Below are 21,410 nucleotides of genomic sequence, written 5' to 3' on the forward strand. Positions count from 1 at the left end.
GCAGGGTCGCGTCCAGCTGCCCGATATACATCGTACAGTTATGTTTCTTCGCACGTGTGTACCGTATGTACACCGCTCCATAACGGGTCCTCGCGCGCGGCGATGCTGCAATTATTAAATGGCAACTCGCGGCTCGCGAAATTACCGTCGCGACGCGCCACTTTGCCGCGCCATCGCGAGAGACGCTGTTATGTGCGCACACCTGGTCTCAACCTTGACGATGCCGTTCGCCCCGTCACTTATCACATGCATGGTATGTGCATGCATGAGATCGCGAAAAAATTATGGTCGTGCCTGATCATGAGGTGCCTCGACTCGGCGTATCGTCATTTTGACGAGATGCAAGAACGCGCGCGTCTTCCAGGTAAACAACACTGAATTCAAACCTCTTGGAGGTTGTCACTCGATTGGCATTTTTTTCTAATAAGCTATAAATGAAAATTTAAATCGGTATAAAATAGAACGGAAAGTAGATACTTAGTGATACGTAAAGTATAAAAACAAAAGTTGCCAATATTTAATCGTGAATGTTATTATTATATATCGAGGAAAGGTAAATATCATAAGTTATTATTAAAAAAGTAGTTATTATACTACTACTAAAAGTAGTTGTTATACTAGTCAAGATCAACTTATTAAATATTTTATTGTATGACCTTATTTTATTAAAAAATTTTCTATATCTTTAGCTATATATTTCTTAGCTAATTGATATCTATTATGTAACAGAAGTTTTTTATCTCTTAAATATATTATCCATTTTTCAAATAGTTTGTTTGAACCGACTAAGGCAAGGAAACTTGTTTCTTCGCATGATCGCGGCTTCTTCGAGAATAAAATGGTGGTTGTACGTATTTTGGGATCGTCTCAAAAGACTCGACCTCGCTTTCCGTCTCTCTCGTTCTTTCTTTTTCTCCCTTTCGGTAATCGTTGTACACGTGCGTATTTCTGGTCGCGGCGGGGGTGCGATGCTGCGCTGCAACCGGTTCGCGCTTTGTCGTGGGTGGTTTTTAGGCGCAGCTGCTTTCTTGAACGTCTCTCTTTCCTCTTTTTCTCTCTCTCTCTCTCTCTCTCTCTCTCTTTCTTTCTTCTCGAGACGTGTTTTTGTGCACGATTCTCCTCTCGACGATATTCCCAAAGTTTTCGTCCCACATCACCAACTTCGTCACGTCAGTTTATTAAGGCCGATGAAAAGCGTATCCGTCCATTTCCGTTTTGATTTGGAAATTTATGAGATTACTAAATAACTAAATAGATCCGATGATTCTACATAGAAATTTATTTTTATAAATTTATTTTCTTGTAAAAGTTTATTTTTCACACGCTTAGTTTACAAATTTGCATTATTTGTTATATAGAAATATATTTAAAAATTTAGATAAAATAATTATCTATTATAGATTTGTGTGATTAAAATTTTGTGTTATCAAACGTTCTGCGTATTATAATCGCAATTATGATAATGTAGCTATGATCGATCATTCAAAGAAATCGGGATGGGATTGAAAGGGAACGAACGGCCTGCTGCATCGTACAGCCTATTTCGCTAATAGTGCCTATCGCGGTCTAGTTAATCATAGTAGGCTAATCATAGTAGGCCGCAATTCTTCGTCTTCAAAGTGTTCGACGAGAGCATCGCAGTGCCTTTCCTCTTCCTCTTGTGCTCGACATCGTCGTTCGGGCGATCCGTTGTTACCCCCCTCGTTGGTTAGCGGCTTGTCAGTTGGTGCATCCGACCACGATGATGTGTAGCATACATCGACCTCTCGCTCGTTAGATGACTAACACAGCGGGGGTGTTGTATATAGGGTGTCTGAGAATCACCGAATGTTTTTTTTCGACTGCAGTTTCTTTGATTTTTAAATTTCCAATTTATATGAGCTTTTTATTTTATCGTAGTTTCTCATTTTTTATATAGTCACTGTCCTCGTAATTTAAAATTGTAGATTAAAATTCTGTTGAAGTTTATTCGAAGCTAATTAAAGATATGATTTTCATTTCCTTTTCAGTTCACTATAGGAACTTTTTATTTTTAATCATCAGTTATTTTATAAACTATTTAGTCCTTAATACTTTTTTTTTTAAAAGAAACTTTGAATCCATCAAAAAAATAAAAAGAGCATCTTATGGTTTTAAGGTACCCTGTATATAGAAGCCCTAGTTGTGTGTGCATTTGAGAACACGTTTATTTACCTTCATTCGTGTGCCGGTTGCATGTCTGCATCTCGTTCGTGTTTCGGGGTCAAAGATCGCTTCGCGTCCTTTCGGGAAGGATGAATCACACGCGCGGAAGTAAGAAAATCAATAAGATCTTCTTCTGGGAGTGCATCGAAACTCGCCCTTGGAAGGGAAACTCCACTTGAATTTTATTCTCTTGGGATATTAAACGAAAAAGAAGCGGAGAACCTCTTCCATTATTAATAAACGAGAAAGGAAGAAAGATAAATATTAAATTAGCATTTTTATTATTTTATCTTTAAACTTACAATATTAGCGGTTAACTTTTGAAATATATATTAATAATATTGATGAAATAATTTTAGTTGTAAACAATTTTATTTAAGAATTTCTCACTGTATTAAGATTAGATTAATATTTATGATAGAAACAGAAGGAAAAATTAATCTTTTAATAAAATTTTGAATTATATTTAATGTCACATTTTTTTCTCGTTAAAATCCGAATAAAATTTTATTATTTCTTATATAAATCTAGTTAGCCATGTGTGCGATGATTAAGACGTGGGCTGCGATAGCAAAAAACTGCGGCAAGTCTTTTCATCCGCGCTTTGGTATTTCCCAGAATTAACATTATCATCAGTCGCCGCGGCCGCTCATAAAAGTTCCATTCGTTAGTTTCGAGGCCTAAGCCGCCGATGAACCGATTCGTTTAGACCTCTTGATAATTGGTAACACATGGAACGAACTGGCATATGGTCGAGAACGACGTTTCTTCCAGGCCTCTCTATTTTTTTTTCTTTTTTTTTTTCGAAGTAACCGACGATATTCCCGAAAACGAGAGCGCGAGTGAAGCGACGATATTCCTGAAAATGTCGACGTTGAAATCATTATATGTCCTCGATCTGTCACGAACAGAACGCCCATTTCGATTCGAAAATGCGTCGCTCACGCCCGTTTATCGCCCGACCTTTTTTCCTCTTTTTCTTTTAACGATTCGTTCGAATCGTCGCTCGATTCGATGAAAGAAAGCACCGTCTTAAAACGTCTAGTAGCTGGCTCCCGTTCCCTTTCTGACGATCGTCCAATTACGTTGATTGATTGATGCTTACGTGAAGGTTGGTACACGACGAAATGATATTTCCGCTTTAGGAGTTCTGTCAAGTGTGATACTATAAATTACTATAAATTAGATTGTGTGATTTGCGGTGCCATAATAGTTTGAGTCGAATTTCTCCGAAAATTTGAGAAGATTGAAATTAATCTAATTTCTTTCAAACCGAGCCGAACAATCGATATGTCACTTAAAGATTTAGAAAACTTGAAAATCTCAGACGTTTATCCGTAAAATATCTTCGAAGAAAATCTGAAAAATACTTTTGAAGATATTGTTTTCTAAGATCTTTCTTTTTTTTTTTTTTTGAGATACCGTGACGGAAAGATAATTCTGAATGCGTTGAACGAAGGATGAAGCGTGAGAGAGAAATGTTGAACGTTGTTTTTACTTTTGTTACATTGACGATGGATTACGCGAACAATGTATTCGACTGCGGTCACTCGGCGTCGTTTATTATCGGAGTCGAAGGAAGTTTCGGAACGGAAACGAGATACGGCCACGACAATAAATCACGCGGTACTCGCGCACGAGCGCGATCATCTTCTCTCTTCGTCTCGGCAAAGTCTGCGAAACGATAGGTCGTTTCGCGTCGCGTATACCGCTTATTTTTAGCTTAGCCGTCTTGCAGAGCCGTCGTTCCTCCTCCTCGTCATTGTCTTGCGGATAACATTAATGGAATACGGATTACTACGAAGAAAGAGAAAGAGAGAGAGCATCGGAAGTCTCTGACACTGATCGTGTCAAAGTCCTTCGCGACACCCATCATCCTCAAGACATTATTATTCCGCGCAACATCCGCCTCTTTGCCATTGTTATCGTTGCCAAATAAAACAACTTCGATGTAGAAGGTTCACTGGAATGGCGCTGAAAACTGTATAATACAAGATACAATTTGTTCTAAATTCACATTTAATTGTATAATTAATTTTTAAGTCGATATTCATAAGTTAGTCGGACATTAATTTATATTAGGTATTGATTTTTCGAATTGCTATGAAAAGAACTCTACGTATTCGGAAAGGATTCTAAAGAAATTCTTCGTAAATCCCGGAAAATCGGATTTTTTAAGGTGGCAATATATAGATCGATATCGGTTTTAATATTGAGAAAATAAAATTTTACCAGGAGACCTCGCAACTTCGAAGATAATTTCCGGAGAAACACTTTATAAGTCTTCGCGTGTATTTCGAGATACTCAAAACAGATGATCATGATTAGAACGAGTTCTGACGAGGTTTCGCCTTTTTTCTACTTGCAGATATACGGCTACAGCTGAACGAGCAGCTAAGATGCCTCGACGTAAGAATGGAGGCGCAAGTCGCCCTCGTGGCCGAGCTCCAGGACTTCTTCCGGAAAAGAGCGGAACTGGAGCTGGATTACAGCAAATCCCTCGACAAGATGGCAAGAAGCATACAATTGAGGCACAAGGAACAGAAACAAAAGTACGATAAGTAATATCACACTCATTATTAATTTCATTTCTGACTATATCTTTTTACGTACTTTATGGAGAGAACAATTAGGTGCTGATTAAAAAGAAGAATTATAAGAAAATGTAGGTAAAATATACAATTTTATTATCTTAGAGGCGCCAATCACAATTGAATAATTTTGCATTTGCATCATATTAAAGTCTAATCTAATTATTATTTTATTATTATGGAACTAATTGAGGTTTAAATTGTAAGAAAATGAGCTGTTTAATACGAGAAGTTAAACGAATAATAATAATAATCTCATATGTTTGCATTTATTTATCTACTGGTGTGTTTTTATGAATAAAATTAAATCATGACACACAGAAATTTGTTAGCCGAATAATTTTATAGCGACATATAAAATCGATTATAAAAAGCGATGTGGCGAAAACAAAAGAAGATAATTTTCCCGTGAATTGTCATATTAAATGATTAGCGTTGATATGCGTGTTAATTGATTCACTGTAATTCATGTACCATGCGTGTACCACATGTTACACGACACGATTGAAAGGATGACGCATTCGTGTTACATTTTGCGCTATTACATTACATCACGTTGCGCAATGTGAATTGTTTCGCGATTACATTATGTAAATTTTGATTAAATGTGCGATTATATTTGAGATATAGATCACGCATGATTACATTTCGATCACGAGATGCATAATTAATCGGCGGATCGAAGATTGATCCAGATACCTTAAATATTTACCGTAGAACTGTTTCTATACTAAAATCAGTAACGATCATAAATATTTTAGCATACTTCTAAAGAGAAATCGTATTTCTTCTTTTAGGAGTCAATATTAGATCATTAATGTCTGGTGGATGTAGAAGTCAATATTTAAAAAGGCACGATTGAAATAAACAGAGAATTTCTAATAGTCCATCTACAAATCATTAAAATCATTTTGGATTAAAATCACTTTTGCTTGTAACATTGAAATAATATTTATAACAATCTGCTTTCAATACTCAAATTATAATAACAAAATAAGTTTAGGCACACATCCTCATCATAATATATATAAGTCATTTTATGTGCTGCAAATATTTTCCTTTATCGAGAAAATTAGATCTTGTCAGTTCTCCTTTGAATTTCCCCTTCAGAAAACACTCTCTCATGTGGTGTATAAAATGCGCCTTGTATAATAATATTACGAACAGTTTGAAGCTATTTCATTGTTGACATCGATATCGTAATGTTAATTAATGAATATAAGATCGGCATTATTGTTGGTAGACTTATGAATTCCGCCGCGCGTACGTCCCGTAACAACTTTGCACTTTCTCATATTTATTCCGCATTGTAGTATTGACGTTCGCGATTGACATTCTTCGCGCTCCACTTTTGCAACGGACGGACCGAACGACGGAAAAGTGGACGTCGGCTTCGTATTTTTCCCGGCGTCCTACACGCGCGTGCACAGCATCTGCCGGCACCGTTCCCGCGATTTGCGACATGCCCCAGTTCCTTCTCGTCATTCAACCCTGAACGCGCGGTGCCCCTTTTGTGCGCCGTATTCAGCAGCTACAAAAGGGATGCCTCTCCTCTCGCGGTACACACGTTACACACGGGTAAAACGTAATCCCGTAACCACGACCGCGCTCTTCTCTTTCCCTCATTTCGCTCCGGGAGATATCGCGAATCGATAGTTTCACTTCTTTGCGAGGGCGCATCCGGGGGGGGGGGGGGGGGGTTACAGCGTTACATTCATTTTGCTTCGCAAGAAATATAATTACCGTAAAGTAGGTTTTATCGTCGGATGATTCTTTTTTCTCTTACATGGTGACACTTGTGATTTTTTTAAAAATAACATTTAAACATTTATATGAATGTTTATAATAAAAAAAACTTAGATATTTTGCTTGCGATACATATTATCATTAAAATAGAATCACGCCTGATTACAGTATCAAAATAATTTTAGGTAATTTGTATAGCACGCAAAAATATTCATTTATATCATTTTATCATTAAATCTAAAGGATATTGCGTATAGTTGATACATATGAACGAGCACGTGGAACGATCGCTATTACATGGCACGATTATGGAAACGTAAAAACGGAACGATGCGTTCGGGGTCGCAAGATGACGAGAGTGTAACGCTTGATCGGCTCGTTAGTGGCCGATTTAATAGCCGTGTAATTGTAACATCGATATACACGCGCACGGAACGTACATCCGGTACCTGATTCAGTATCGTCTTTATCGATCATTTTCCACAGGCGGGAACAATGGCCCTTGTTCTCCAGCTACGCCTGCTGGCAGCAGCTCGTAAACGAGACCAAATCCCTTAGCAGGGACCATGCCGCCCTCTCTGAGGTCTACAGCACCCACCTCGTGGGCCGTCTCAATCAGGTGATGGAGGACGTGCAGCGAATTTACAAGCGTGTGAGTGTTGTTTGCCCCGCAATACACGATACCGTTAGCAGTTAGTGCGCGATTGTGCGATTGCATCGTCGCGCGCCGTGTCGTGAGAAGTTCGACGGTTCCATTGTCTCGTTGAATTAATTGCCTCGAATGTCTCCATTCCGCTGTCACCGGCGCCGCCGCGATGTTTCGCCACGGCACGCCGACGATGTCGATATATATCGAGTACCACGAACACGATGCCTAATCTCATCGTGACGAAATTCTTAATTCGTTCTCCATACTCCTTTACTATTACACACATCCTTGTGTTTATTTCTATAATTATAGTCCGTCTAATCTTCTATTGCGTCATTATATAATTTAATTACGTAAATTAATTTGTATTTTTGTGTTAGAAATCTTTTCAGAAGGAAAAAAAAAGGGTTAGTCCCTGTACACGTTAATAAAATTAAATTTATGTAAAAAATTGCGTACTACAACATACATAATGATATTCTTTCTCTCACTGTAGTGTCGCGAGATAGGCTACGAGACGCACGAAGAGATACTCCGAGTTTTGCACGAATTACACACGACGATGAAGACCTACCATGCTTACCAAGCTGAATCCAGGCAGGCGGAGACGAAGCTCCGCGTCGCCGAGCAGCAACGTAACAAGCTCGAGGTGGCGAACGCGGACAGCCGTGAGAAACTTGCACGCAGCAAGAAGTACAAACTCATCGAGAAAGAAGTCAACAAGGTTTGTAAAATAGAATACATAGAAGATCGATCTCGAGTGATTTTCTACATGAGACGAGTGCTCGTGCCCGATGACTGAAGAAGCTCGAAGAAGCATTTGATTTTCGCGAGAGCTCGCACGAGGAAGTTTAAACTCTTTTCCCTAATTGTGCTTCAACCATCTGTGTCGAATTATGTTGACAAATGGGATTTAACGTATCGAAGGAAAATTGTATGTTGTAGCACGTATTAGATTTTTTAACTTATTTTATTTTGTCTATAGTAGACGGATCTTTAATATTCAGTGTAACATGTAAGTTCATAGTAAATCTTTATATTAAAATTTTGTTATGGGAAAAATGTATATAAATCTAGTGTTCATCAAGGCTTTGATAAAATTTAACAAATATTCCGGTAACCTAGAATAAAAAGTTCATGAAGATTTACACGAAATATTTGTTAGATATTGTAACAAGAATATTTATTTGCCAGAATTTGTAATTTATTACGCGTATATTTTTCACACATTCGTAATAACGAAGAGATTAACGTGCGTCATTCGCAATTTGTCCAGTTTCTTTCGGAAGCGACCCTGGCCGTGAGTAAATCTGGCATATTGCGATCTCGCGCACGTCCTTCGGATTTTGGCACCGATGTAATAACGACGACGACGTGTTATGAGATGCAGTCGGTCGAGAGATTATTCGTCGACGTTATCCGCATGTATGACTTTCCCTCTCTTTCCTCGCCGTTCTGAACCTTCTGCTGGCACCTGGTGCGATGGCATGTCGCCTCTGACAAAAGATCGACGGTTATTTTACGCCAAAGACGCGCGATTTATCAGCGGCAAATTCTTTCTCTGATGAACATGTTGTCGTGGATTTGACGTGCTTCTTTTTGGCTTTTGCGCGTTCACCAGCTGTTCGCGGCATGACGACTAGCGGAAGGTGCTTCGATACATTTGCCATTGCATGATGATTCGTAAATATGTCAGGAAATCATGCGATTCTTCCGAGAAGTCAGAAATAAGATTTTTAAGCAGATCGTAGATATTCGACATTTCTAATTTTATTTAATTTTGATAATTTAATATCTCAAAGAGAAAGTCTAAAATTTTTCAAAAATGATAAAAATGATAAAAATGTAAAGGAGTTGGATTTGGTTTTTAAGAAATTAAATTTTACATGTAAGACAGTCTTGTAAACATTACGAAAAGTAATTGATGAGATTATTGATTTTAAAGTTAATAATTAGAGATTAATTTTTGAAGTCAGTAACTATGGTACTTGAAACTTGTGGATTGAGAGATTGGTTCTTTGTTCGTCGCGTCTCTTAAAGCGATTCGTGAGATATTTCGCGTGGTGCAGCACGGCTGGAAGTTTGCGTGTCTGGCCTTCGTCGATGCGATTGAAAGGAAATTGAAAGTACAGTTGGAACGAGAATGGAGTACCGTCTGCTACCATACCGTCTTAATAATTTCGTTTCGCGAGCCTAACGGAAACACGTTCATTACGACTCTATGGCCGCGCCACTAATTTCCTCTCGTCACAATTTAACAATAAGAACATCATTAAAATCAACTGCCGGACTCGTCCTCGCGGAACGTTCTTTACAGTTACAAAACGTTACGTTACGTTACGAAATGAAACTAATCGAGCTTTAAAGTAATCATATATAATAAAAGTTAACGAGTTCTTGCCGCGCAATTTTCTTTTAGAAAAATTGAGAAAATTGGATTTTAAAGAGCCCACAATCGTATTGCGTGTAAACTTTAAAAAGCACACTGAATATTATATTCGATGTTTTTGTTTAGCAAAGAATAATTTTAAATGTCACAATACTGAAATAGTCAGAAAGTACCTTCTTTTTCAACAACTCTGTTATCGCATTGTTGCGTGATTTACGGTCGTTTGATTTACGGTTATTGCACGAGAATTATTATGCTACTACGTTTTCCACGCTAATAAAGATTTGATCCGAGGCGCCGATCGGTCGATGTTTTATATCCTCCACCGCACGCTACGCGCATTATTGGAACGAAAATGACGGCCGCACGAAATATCGTCGATAAAGTACAGACGAAAAGTATCGACGAAGATGCTAGACGGCAGGTGGAAATGCGAGAGAAACAGAGCATTGACTGAACGATATTCAGGCCAGTCGCAGGATGTTCGAATTAGGCATCTGCGTCATCAGTCCAGCAATTGTTCCGCTTTTTGTCCATCGTCGACTATCTCGTTCCCCATACGATTCACGGAATCGAGCGGATAACTGCTTCGAGTTCTCTAATCCGGAATGCAATCTCGTCTCTCCAGTCTTTCAAAAACTTGTTCGTGCATTCTGGAGCACGATTCGCGCGACAGAAATGGCGTGCGAATAACGACCGTAGGATTAAATCAAGACGAAAGAGGGGGGAAAACCTTCAAAAACTTTCCACGCATTATTCAATCGTCTAATTAATTTGCGAAGTTATTACCGCATTGTGAGATTGTTTTAAGCTTTGAAAATCTCTCACTCTTTTGTTCGAAGATTTCTTAACTTCTTAAGATTTCTTACATCCAAAATTCTCAAAAGCTTTCAAACTTCTTGTGATGATCGAAAAAAATTAAAATTTAAAAAGCTTTTTATTTAAGAGAATATTTGAAAGATGTTAGAGAAGCATTCATATTCCCTTCATATTTCTACTCTATGACAAATGCATTTGCGTCGACATTTCTACCAGGGCCATATGCTCCATCCGTTTTGTTTGTATGAGTCAAAGATCTCTGGGGATTCAAAGCGCTTCTCCAGCTTACAACTAGAAAGATTCACTCCACTCTACGGAGTGAATCGAGAAAGATGCTAGGAAATCTGTACGCATCTCTCTCTCTCTCTCTCTCTCTCTCTCTCTCTCTCTCTCTTTCTCTTTCTCTCTGAGTTCTTTTTTTTTTCCATCACTTCCCAATCCGAGCAGACGTCGAGGCTTTAGGGTCGATCTGCTAGCGGGTTTTCTTGCTGGGCATCTCGATGGAAAAATAAATAGCGGTCCCCTTTGGGTAGCGCAGTTATAAGCGCGATAAGACAGATGGTTAAAACGGTCTGGAAGCAAAAGGGACATTATTGAAAGATGCGAAAGAGGAGTATAAGAATCGAGCGGTTAGGAAAAAAAAAGAAAATGAAAGAAAAAGGCCGATAATATCTTCTTTGCTGTTAGAGTTATTGAATTCGATGTCATTACTCACATTTTTAAAAGAACGCACATTTTTATTTATGAAATCTACGTAAGAATCCAAAAAGTCACACAAATAATTTATGCAACGGAATAATGAGCTCAATTGCTCGAGTACGAAAAAAGTAATAAAATAAACAATTCTCAGAGAGAAAAGCGAGATAAGGAAACGGAATCGGTAATCGTCCCGAGAATCGGCGAGGCAATCAATACACTGGTTGTTAATTAATGAGATTAATTAAGCTTTAATCTCTCAGTTTTCGAAGTAAAACGCATCGTGATCTCTGATCTGCAATATCCCCATTTCAGAGGAAGAGCAAGTACCAGGAGGCGAAATTGAAGGCGCTCAAGGCGAGAAACGAGTACATCCTGTGCCTGGAGGCGTCTAACACAACGATACACAAGTACTTCGTCGATGACCTATCCGATCTTATCGACGTAAGTTACTCATCTATACGCGGACTCGCACTCCATTGACCCCGCGACCACAACCGCGCTTTCACCGACCTCTGTAATCGTTGCACTCATTCGTTGCATCGCAACGTTATGATATATGATAATTGTTTGGCTTGAATAGAATTTACATTCTATCATTTAATTATCGGATATTTATAGGATAATAGAAACCGAAAAGTAATACGATATTTAAGATTCTTAAAATAATAAAACATTAAACGATTAAGTTGGTCGAAGAAATTTGAAGGAAGTTTACAGTTAAACATAATTTTCTTTCTAAATTAGATTACTAATGGAATCTAATTTATTTCATTGAACAAAAGACAGATGTATAGAAAATGAATGTATGCTTCCTTCCCACCCTCGCAGTGCATGGACTTTGGATTCCACAATTGCATAGCAAGGGCACTGCTGATGCACTGCAGCGCGGAGGAGGGCAGACAACGTTCCCTACAATCTGGCGCCGAACAATTAGCCGCGTGCGTCGGTGCGCTTGACTCCCGGGCGGATAAGCAAAGATTCCTGGAGTCTCATCACGCAGCCTTCATGATTCCCAAGAAGTTTGAATTCCAAGGACAGCGTGGAGATGAGGTAAGAGCCGAATTAGAATTCAATCTAAACATTAACTTTTTAAATCTCTTTCGTCGTTTCTTAATTAAATAATAATTATAAATTATGATTATCGTTTTATTTACAATATTATTTTAACGGAGTAAAATGATAAAGTTAATAATACCGCTATAAAAATGTCACCGGTCTATTTTTTCCCCAACAGACGCCTGAGCCTGAATTGCAAAAGATGCTACATTCGGAAATGGAACAACGACTACAGCAGCTGCAACAGAGGGTAACGTCGCTGCGAACTGAATCGGAGGAGGTATGGAAGACTTTGGAGACAGCGGAGGCGAGCCTACTCGAGATGCTAACTGCCAAGGATTATGATTGCTCGAGATACTTTGGAGAGAACGCCGTGTCTACATCCAGGCCGCCGGAGACGCTGCAGATCAAGCTGCGAGCCGATAGACAGGAGACTGAAGAATTCTACCTCACGGTGAGTTGTCTTCTCTTTCTCTTTCTCTTTCGCAAGTGAACGAAGGACAGACGACCGCGCGGTAGAATATTGATCGTCGTATTAACATTTGAAGGATAGAGAAGATGGGCGAATAAGGGACAAATAGAAAACGACCGAGGAAAGCACATCACTACATTTGATATCCGTTCTTTTTAGTTCTTCGAGAAAACAAGTCTTATATTAAGATCTTCAAAACAGTAAAAATTCATAAATAGAATGCGTACAATTGCATCTATTTTTTTGCTTGTCTAAATTGCAATTAGAAATTTAGAATTGGATTTTAAGGTTTTATTATATAAAAATATTATTAATGTAAAAATAGAATTACAATATGAAAATTATAATATAAACATAATAAATGTATTATATGAACATAATAAATATGCAAGTAAATTCTTTCAATTATAAGATTTTCCTGATGTGAAAAAAACCTATAGAAACATGATTAACAAGATTTACCCTATTTTTCATGTTGATGTTTATAGAAATTCAGGGAATATCTTCTCGGCACATCGAGAATAGCCAGGTTAGATGCGAAACAAGAGTATATCCGGCAGAGCCTACTGGATGGTTCAAATGCTAGCCCGAATCCGTCTATTTCCGCCACGAAGCAAAAACAGGCACGTCGCAAACGGATCGGACGCCTGCAGATGAACGGCCAACCAAAACTGTTTGGCGGTTCGCTCGAAGAATATCTGGAGAGCACCAATCAGGAAATACCGTTGATCATGAAGAGTTGCATTCGCGTAATCAATTTATATGGATTGCATCATCAAGGTATCTTTCGTGTGTCGGGCTCACAGGTAGAAATTAACAATTTCCGCGAATGGTTCGAGCGTGGCGAGGATCCACTTGCGGATGTCACAGACGCCTCGGACATCAACAGTGTCGCTGGGGTGCTAAAACTTTATCTGAGGGAATTGCGCGAACCTCTCTTTCCAATCATCTATTTCGAACATCTGATGGAGCTGGCACAGCTTGAATCGAAGCAAGATTTCGTTAACAAGATGAAGGAGATGATAGCGAGTCTACCACGGCCAGTCGTGATCGTCATGCGTTATCTTTTTGCTTTTCTCAATCAGTAAGTATTACTGCTCAATGAAGACTTCGTACATAAAATTGTACGGAATCTAAAATTCAATCTGTGCTTAAACAGTCTATCGGAATTCTCGGATGAGAATATGATGGATCCGTATAACTTGGCTATTTGCTTCGGTCCGACCTTGGTGCCTGTTCCTGAGGATAAGGATCAAGTTCAGTACCAGAATCAGGTCAACGAGCTTATCAAGAATATTATTACGTTTTGCGAAGAAATCTTTCCAGAAGACATTGGAGGTACTCAATACGAGAAATACATCAGCAGAGAACCTGATGATGTGTAAGTAGAAATAAATATTTATTATTAAATATTACAATATACAATAGAATATATTAAAACAATATAGATAGTTGAATTTAATTATAAAAGAATTTAAGGAACATCTTTTTGATCGTTGATTACTGATGACTTATAATTCAGGGATGTGGGAGATTCACCGACGGATCAAGTTCAGGAAGATATGGATTCGGAAGTTTACCCGTCTGAAGATGGTAATGCATTTTTTAAAAATTCTCAATTTAAAAGATATTTCCATGAAATATGTTTTATGTAATCTAACTATTCTTTATCTATTAGAATCGGAGAATCTCGAAGGTACGGCGCAATTTGACTTTAATGCGAGGTCCGAACGAGAATTGAGTTTCAAAAAGGGTGACACCTTGACACTGTATACACAAGTTAGCAATGATTGGTGGCGAGGCGCTCTAGCTGGCAGAGAGGGACTGATTCCTGATAAATATATTATGCTCAAGATAAAGTTAGTATTATTTTATATATTTTTTTTTACTTTTAACAAAAAATTAATCGAGATCGTCGTTTAAATTAAATTATTATTGTAAATTAAATTAAATTAATCAAATTATAATTTAAATCCTATTATTTAATCGATTTCTAATTGTTTCATTGATTTTTTTTCTACACTTTTCTCAGGGATGAGGAGCGTGAGAAGGAACTTTTAAAATCATCCAGTGAGGAATCCATGCGTAGAAGAGCGTCCAGCTCGGCAGATAGTGTACTGTCGAGCAATAACTCGCCGCTAATGGGTCCATCGGCGAATCCGAGCACCTGGTCGTCTGGTGCGGCTTCCGACATGTCGTCATCTGCTACGACGAACATAATAACGGACAATAGTAACGCCAGCGGTATTATTGCGTCTGTGGTGACGAATGTACCCTGCATCTCGTCGGCGCAGCCGATCATCAGTCGAGAGGTATTGGAAACCACCGTTTAGTAGTTGATCATTAATCTGTGCCCGATTTTTTTCTCTTCGTGTTTGTTTTCGCTTTTTGGCGTATATTGTCGCACTGTTGCATACCGACGCACTGCGCGACGCAGGTTTTTATCATCTCCGTATTCTTTACAACGCACACTTAAGTGCATGACTGTTCAAGCAAATATCTTTTTCGTTTCTTTATTATATCCTCGCGAGCGAAATCGCGTCTGGAATGCACAATGTAGATTGGTAACACGAAATCTCTCTTGCCTGCGCACTGCACCTGCATATCAGATCCACGCATCGCTTCGTCGTATAATCCGCGCAATTCTCTCGCGATCAAGTGCAAAAAAGTACTTTTTAGTCTCCATGATATTTCGAGAAAAAAAAATGAAATTTAATGACTGGATAAACTTGAAATAATTCGACGAACTGTTGCTCGTCGTGGATCATTCGCTGCCGTGAATTTGAGATATTAAAATATTCTAAAGTTTCGCGGACACAGCCGACGAACGCAGTGATGCAAAATCGGGAAAGACGACGAGACGTGGAAGAGCATTTTATGTGAGAGAGACGCTATTTTAAGTTTAATTTAAATTCTGAACAGCACACAGATATTTTATAGGACTTTACACGAGTTTGTACGATACATCTGTAAATAAAATACAAATATACATGTTTATTTTGTGCTGCATGTCCCGCCTTGTGGTTGTTCTTCTTGTCTTGTGCCGCCTGTTTCCTCCGTTGCACCGTCTTATTGTGTGCGCGTGTGTGTTTTAATTTTCTTCGTTACGTTTTTTTTTTCTTTTTTTATTAACGAGTGTTTTAATGGTTGGGATGGTTGCTGTTTTTCCAGATATACGTTTAGTCTCTTGGCCCTTTAGTTGGCGAGAAAAGCCAAGCCGTTTCGCGCCGCACACATATACGCAGAGCGAAACGCGGACTAAAAACTGTTCGATAAAACTGGCCACCAGTGTTGTTAATTGTGTAATTATTCTTGTCGTTATCGTATTGTATCGTTGAAATCGTGAAATTGAGATTTCGACGGTAAAGTGTGTTCGAGCTTTCTTTTTTCTTTTTCTTTTTTTTTTTTTTTTTCTTGTCGATTCTGTGAGAGTTTCTTAGAGTTTCTCCATAGAGCGAATTCTCCCTCTTCGGTCTGTAGATGAGATCAAAAGGAATGCCGCTCGCGTGGGGGGCCTGCTTGTCTCCAGCGGATATCCTTTCGGCTTCTGAGGTGAGTAAAGAGAGTAATCTCACCCATTGTGCAATAGTCTTATATAGCTACTAACCTTCGGACAATAAAGAGAAATAGGTAAACTAATTCATCGTTTATTACGCCAATACGTGCGCCCGCTTTTGTCTGTCTCAGTTTTACGAGCAGTTTTTAATCCTGTCTTTTAAGTGGTACTGTGTGTGTATTTCATCACTTTATATTTGTGCGTCGTTTGCATGCGAGCGAATTATAAATGTCCCAAAATTTCGTAGTTTTAAAAACATTCCGAACAAATCGTGTTAAAAAAATATGTATAAAATATTTTGATTAATATGTTGATTGTTAGATGGAGATCTCGTGAAACCAATTTTTATTAATGTACCTTGTTAAATTACGTAATTAGCACTCCCTTTTATACAATATCTATACATATTTCACATTACCGTTGTATCGTGCAGTTGTAAATTATTCACGAATTATTTCACTTGCCCCAATTTTTATCTATACACATGTTGTTACATGAAAAATTACATATACAGAGTGTCCTACTACTATTGGATGGCCTTTTTAGAAATTCTCATATAAATTTGCGATTGATTGTCTTTCTTTGTAAAAATTTATAATAACTGTTTATTTGCTATCTATCAATTTATTTTTGATATTAATATTTCAATAATTTAAATTGTAATTTAAAATTTGATCTAGATAAAGTTTGAAAAATGGGGGATTCTGTTATTTGTTTCGCTAATTTATTAAAAAGGCCTTCTTTATTAATTTACTCTCAAATTATCGACATTTTAATATAAAAAAATTTTTGAATTTTTTTTTATTTGTGATTGTATGATTAAAAATACATCCATTGGTGGCGAGACTCCCTGTGTAGAAGAAAGGAGACGTGGTTCGATAATAATTCGTATCTCGTTACAGCGCGCACGATCGCTGATAGATCAAGACGACTCCGTAGTATCTGCGTATCCCCCGCAATAGTAAACGAGACCCGTCTGTCGACTTCGTTCAGGCAACACACACCCATTTAGCCCCCCGCGCGCGTTCTTCAAGCCTCGCTACGATTGTTCCCGTGACTGTTTGCAGGCTGATTCTACAACTCCATCGAGGCCGGCCAGGGTGTCCACCCCCACGGAGAATGAGAAGCACTCGGAGCAACATCGGAACAACGTCGACAATATTCTTCAGATTACTTTGGAGAACAGTGTCGAATGCGTCGATGGCGGTGGTAATGCAAACTCCGCTCAGCAGCAGCAGCAGCAGCAACGAGGCGGAAGTGGCGTCGAAGAAGTCACGCATGAAGATTTAGGCAATAACGTTTCAGGGACGATTTCATCGCTGGACGGCATCGTGACAAAACGCGGCGCTGGCCGGAAGCAGCAGCATTGGAAGTCGCAGAGCGTCGGCGAGAGCATGATCGCACAACATCAGCAGCTGCAGCTGTCGCACGCAAACTCCCTGTCGACTTCTACGACGACGACGAGCATATCGGTGGTAACAACGACGGCGACGACGACGACGACGACGACAACCATTATGACACCGGACGACGAGTCGCAGCAGGAGCAGCAGACGACGACAAACTTCTCGGCGAATCGTGAACTCTGGCAGCGTCGCGCCACTTCACAGACGCAGTCGACTCCCAAATCGTCGTCCTATTCCCGCGCGTCTCAAGAGTTCCGCGAGATGCGGCAGAAACACACTCCCGATCTAGTGATGGATCTGCCGCTGTCGGCGCAAGACCCGGTTGGTAAGAAATCTGCGTCGTCCAGCAGTCTGAGCAGCTCAGACGAGGAAACGATGATACCGTCATTGCTGGCACCGCAACAAACGCCACCTTCGCGAGCGGAGGCGGCCACGTCGCCGACTGGCGGTCCAGAGTCGCCGGACATGAGCACTGCCGCCGAACGTTTTGCCAAGCAGAATCAGTGTACCCTGAAGAAGAACACAAAGACTGCGAACTCGGACACTACTGGCAGCAACAAACTGAAGCGGATCGAAACGGCAGAGCACGACGGCACAGGGGTCGTCGTCGATGCGGAGAACGACGAGATCATCCGGTCGGCCAGTTCGAATCAGATCGCTGCTGACAGTGGCAGCGGCGGAGGAAGCGGAGGAGGTGGAGGAGGAGGCGGCGGAGGAATACCGCTCAGGTCGCCTCTACCACCGCGTTCTACTCCCAAAATCGTCGCCAAATTCGCCGACATGCATCTGACCGGCGGCAGCCAGGTGGTTTCGTCGTTCAAACCGCAAGTCAAAGTCAAGCCGACGATCCTGCGCAAACCGGTGCTACCGTTCCCGCATCCGCACATGAGCCCGGAGCTCGCGCGTAAAATCGAGAAGCAAGCGCAGAGCACGGAGCAGGCCAACTAGATTGCCATAATCGCCGAGCGGAGCCGAGGAGGCTCACATTATTCACGATCGGAGCGCGTTTGGCACCTCGGCGTCGAAGATATTGTCCTTTCGGCGCTGCCCCTCGAGTCATAGACGAAAGTGATCCCAGAATCTGTCACTCAACGATATTATCGCGTCGCGTAAGAAGATACGCGAGTTCAACTTTTAATCTTTACATCCCCTCGAATTTTAATCGCTTTCAAACGATGTTACTTGACAATAACCATTCCTTCTCTCGCGCGCGCGAAATCGCGTGAAAGATGCGAATCGCTGGAGGAAACGCGGTAAAATAGGACCTAGGTCGTCGCCGGGGCGTCAAGCCGATCGTGCTTCGAGTTTTCGAGATTTCGCCGTCTCGAGGCGTGTGTGTAGTGTGATAGATTTAGAGCGATATACGAAAACGCGACCACCCATCGACCAGTTACTCCGCCCAGTCGCGAGGACTTATACCGTATTAATTATCTCGTGCCCGAGAAGAAGAAAGGAAAGCCACTGTAGGATAGCGCGCGGCCGGTGCGACGTGAATCGCCGCGCATGCTAAATTAATAATCGCGCGACTATCGGTGCTAAATTTGGCACAGGTTTGAGCGGTAATCGCGCACGCGAGACCATGGCGCTATCCTCATGGAGGCGAGTTTATTTTTTCTACAGATGTTTTCCATTTTCGCATAATTTTTTTACCAAATGATCCGCGCGAAGCGACGTTTCTAGTCATCAAGCGAAGATAAGAATAAGAGAAAAAAAATAATGAGAGAGAGAGAAAGAGAGAGAGAGAAAGAAGAGTGTGAAAGCGTGAGAGAAAAAAAAAAAAGCGAGAGAGAAAAACGTTAGCATCGAAGAGCGTGAATTTGTAACGTTGGACGGTATAATTTATTTTTTAACGTGTGCCCGATGTATACGCCAATAATGGATTTTTCTGCTACTATCATTATTCTTGACGAGTACCGTCGCGAGTCGCGAGCCGCGGCGAGCACGTTCGATGGTTCCTTTATGCGCGAGCGAATGTCAGTATGAGTTTAAAGAAAACAAGAAAGGAAGGAAAAGAAATGGAGAGGGAGAAAGAAGAAGCATGCCGTTCCCTAAATCCCGTTCTCGTCTCCTAGAACAATTCTCCGATCGCGAGAGGGGTTGTTTCTCGTGTTTTAGAACGGAAGAGAGTAAGAATGAGAGAAGAGAGGATCTCTCGGGATCCGCGAGTCCCGCGACTTTATTGATAGGTTTATTATAATAGGCTACATTACATTCTACTATATGTATACCGCGTGCCGATCTTAATTATAGGTACTAATTAATCCAAACAGCGATGTTCGATATATTCGAGATAGAGAGGAAGAAAAGGGGAAGAAGAGTCTAGTTAGGTGACGACGATAACGCGAATACTTACTCGATTAACACCGCGTCGTGAGCTGTTGCTTATTACAATTCCGATATCAACGAGATAAAGGAGAAAGCGAGAAAAAAAAGGAAAAAAAAAAAAAAGAATAAGAAACGCAATCTCTGCAACTCACCTCGACGTATTCCCGCATCGCCTCCCCCTGTAATCGATCGAAAAGAGGAAAGAAAGGAGAAACTTGTACTCGTGATTTAACGATTATCGTATACACGTACATTAACACGCGAAACTTATACCGTGTAAGTGCATATTCGCGAGGATCCGTTCGCTCGATTCGCGCAAATTCAACTTCGAAGAGTCGCGCGCTAAACTCGCGCGACGCTCCTTCACTTTATGTGTGTATCGACTAAATGTTTAGCACGCGTTAACCGATCCTCGCATCGCCATCATTATTGCGATTTTTTTTTTTTTATTGATATATATATATATATATCAGTTTTAAACACCCACTATTGGCTCATGAATTTGCAAAAAATATTGCAAAACCTTCGTCTTTAATTCCATTAATATCTGACAGATTCATTGATTTTTTTCTTCTTCTGTTATTTTTCACCGTTCTCGATATTGAATACGTTTCCAATTATATTCGAAATATCGTTGAGAGATTCTATTTTTTACAACGCGTGTTTGGAACATCTCGATTGTGCAAAAATTGATTTTAATAGGTATAAATTTGTTATCGATAATAACGCTGGCGTATCAAAGAAGTGTATCGAATAATTCGGAGAAATAATTCAAGATACAATAATAATGGCTGACGTAAGGATCGCGGAAACATTGCAGGCGCTATAACCCACCGCACTATGAAATACCAAAGCGAAAAGAATACGCCCCTCGCCCATGTTGAATAATTTCCGAAATCTTGACATATGGTTTCGATTTTTAAACGTTGCTCGTCGTTCTTTCCTTTTCTTTTTTTATTATCTTACATCCGCGGACTCCGTATTTTGTATAGTAATCTCTGTTTTTTTTTTTTTTTTTTTTTTTTACATGGCGCAAATTGTGCGCCGGATGGTAATGATTTTTAAACGAATCCGTAACGTAATTTAACATACGCGTATAATTTAGTATAGCCACGTCTTATCAGTGGATGATCCGAGAGGAGCGTAATAGCTTAATCGATAATCTCTCCCGTTAAGGCTAATGACACATATGGATATCGTAATAAACGAACTTACAGGCTGTATACTATATTACATCATGAACGGGCTCATTCGTCTGACTGTGTCAACAGATTCCTCCTGTCAACAGTATCCATCCCGATTTGCATCTCGCTTTCGAGCAATTTTCATTTATATCTTCGACTTTTCTTTAGAATTTAACATTTCATCTTACTCTTTATATTATTAAAACTATAGAACGTATATATTTTAATGTCATCTTTTAATTTAGCATGTATATTTAATTTGTAATGATTAAAGTATGTGAGAGTGAATATCTCATATAAACGAAAAGATTCGTTCGCTAAGATTTGTTTTCAA

At 39.8% G+C, this 21,410-nt stretch overlaps 1 protein-coding gene across 8 annotated transcripts in view; it reads left to right on the forward strand.

The window, feature by feature from the left end:
- The window catches only part of LOC105434346 (SLIT-ROBO Rho GTPase-activating protein 1), a 55,567-nt gene extending 34,184 nt beyond the window's left edge, over window positions 1–21,383 (forward strand). For 6 of the 8 annotated variants that reach the window (XM_089085141.1, XM_089085142.1, XM_089085144.1 and 3 more), the window contains 13 exons: window positions 4,553–4,736; window positions 7,008–7,173; window positions 7,551–7,577; window positions 7,667–7,894; window positions 11,390–11,518; window positions 11,906–12,127; window positions 12,312–12,587; window positions 13,094–13,689; window positions 13,765–13,986; window positions 14,128–14,198; window positions 14,284–14,464; window positions 14,638–14,917; window positions 17,229–21,383. In XM_089085141.1, coding sequence (XP_088941267.1) covers window positions 4,553–4,736; window positions 7,008–7,173; window positions 7,551–7,577; window positions 7,667–7,894; window positions 11,390–11,518; window positions 11,906–12,127; window positions 12,312–12,587; window positions 13,094–13,689; window positions 13,765–13,986; window positions 14,128–14,198; window positions 14,284–14,464; window positions 14,638–14,917; window positions 17,229–18,515 — 3,869 coding nt within the window. In that variant the 3' untranslated portion in view covers window positions 18,516–21,383. Of the gene's footprint in view, window positions 1–4,552; window positions 4,737–7,007; window positions 7,174–7,550; window positions 7,578–7,666; window positions 7,895–11,389; window positions 11,519–11,905; window positions 12,128–12,311; window positions 12,588–13,093; window positions 13,690–13,764; window positions 13,987–14,127; window positions 14,199–14,283; window positions 14,465–14,637; window positions 14,918–16,085; window positions 16,158–17,228 lie in introns of all 8 variants that reach the window. The other 2 variants (XM_089085148.1, XM_089085143.1) reach the window with 2 other exon arrangements.
- The last annotated feature ends 27 nt before the right edge of the window (window positions 21,384–21,410 follow it).

The sequence above is a fragment of the Pogonomyrmex barbatus genome, unplaced genomic scaffold, assembly GCF_055798465.1.
Source record: "Pogonomyrmex barbatus isolate J1 unplaced genomic scaffold, ASM5579846v1 scaffold1, whole genome shotgun sequence".
NCBI classification, from domain to species: domain Eukaryota; kingdom Metazoa; phylum Arthropoda; class Insecta; order Hymenoptera; family Formicidae; genus Pogonomyrmex; species Pogonomyrmex barbatus.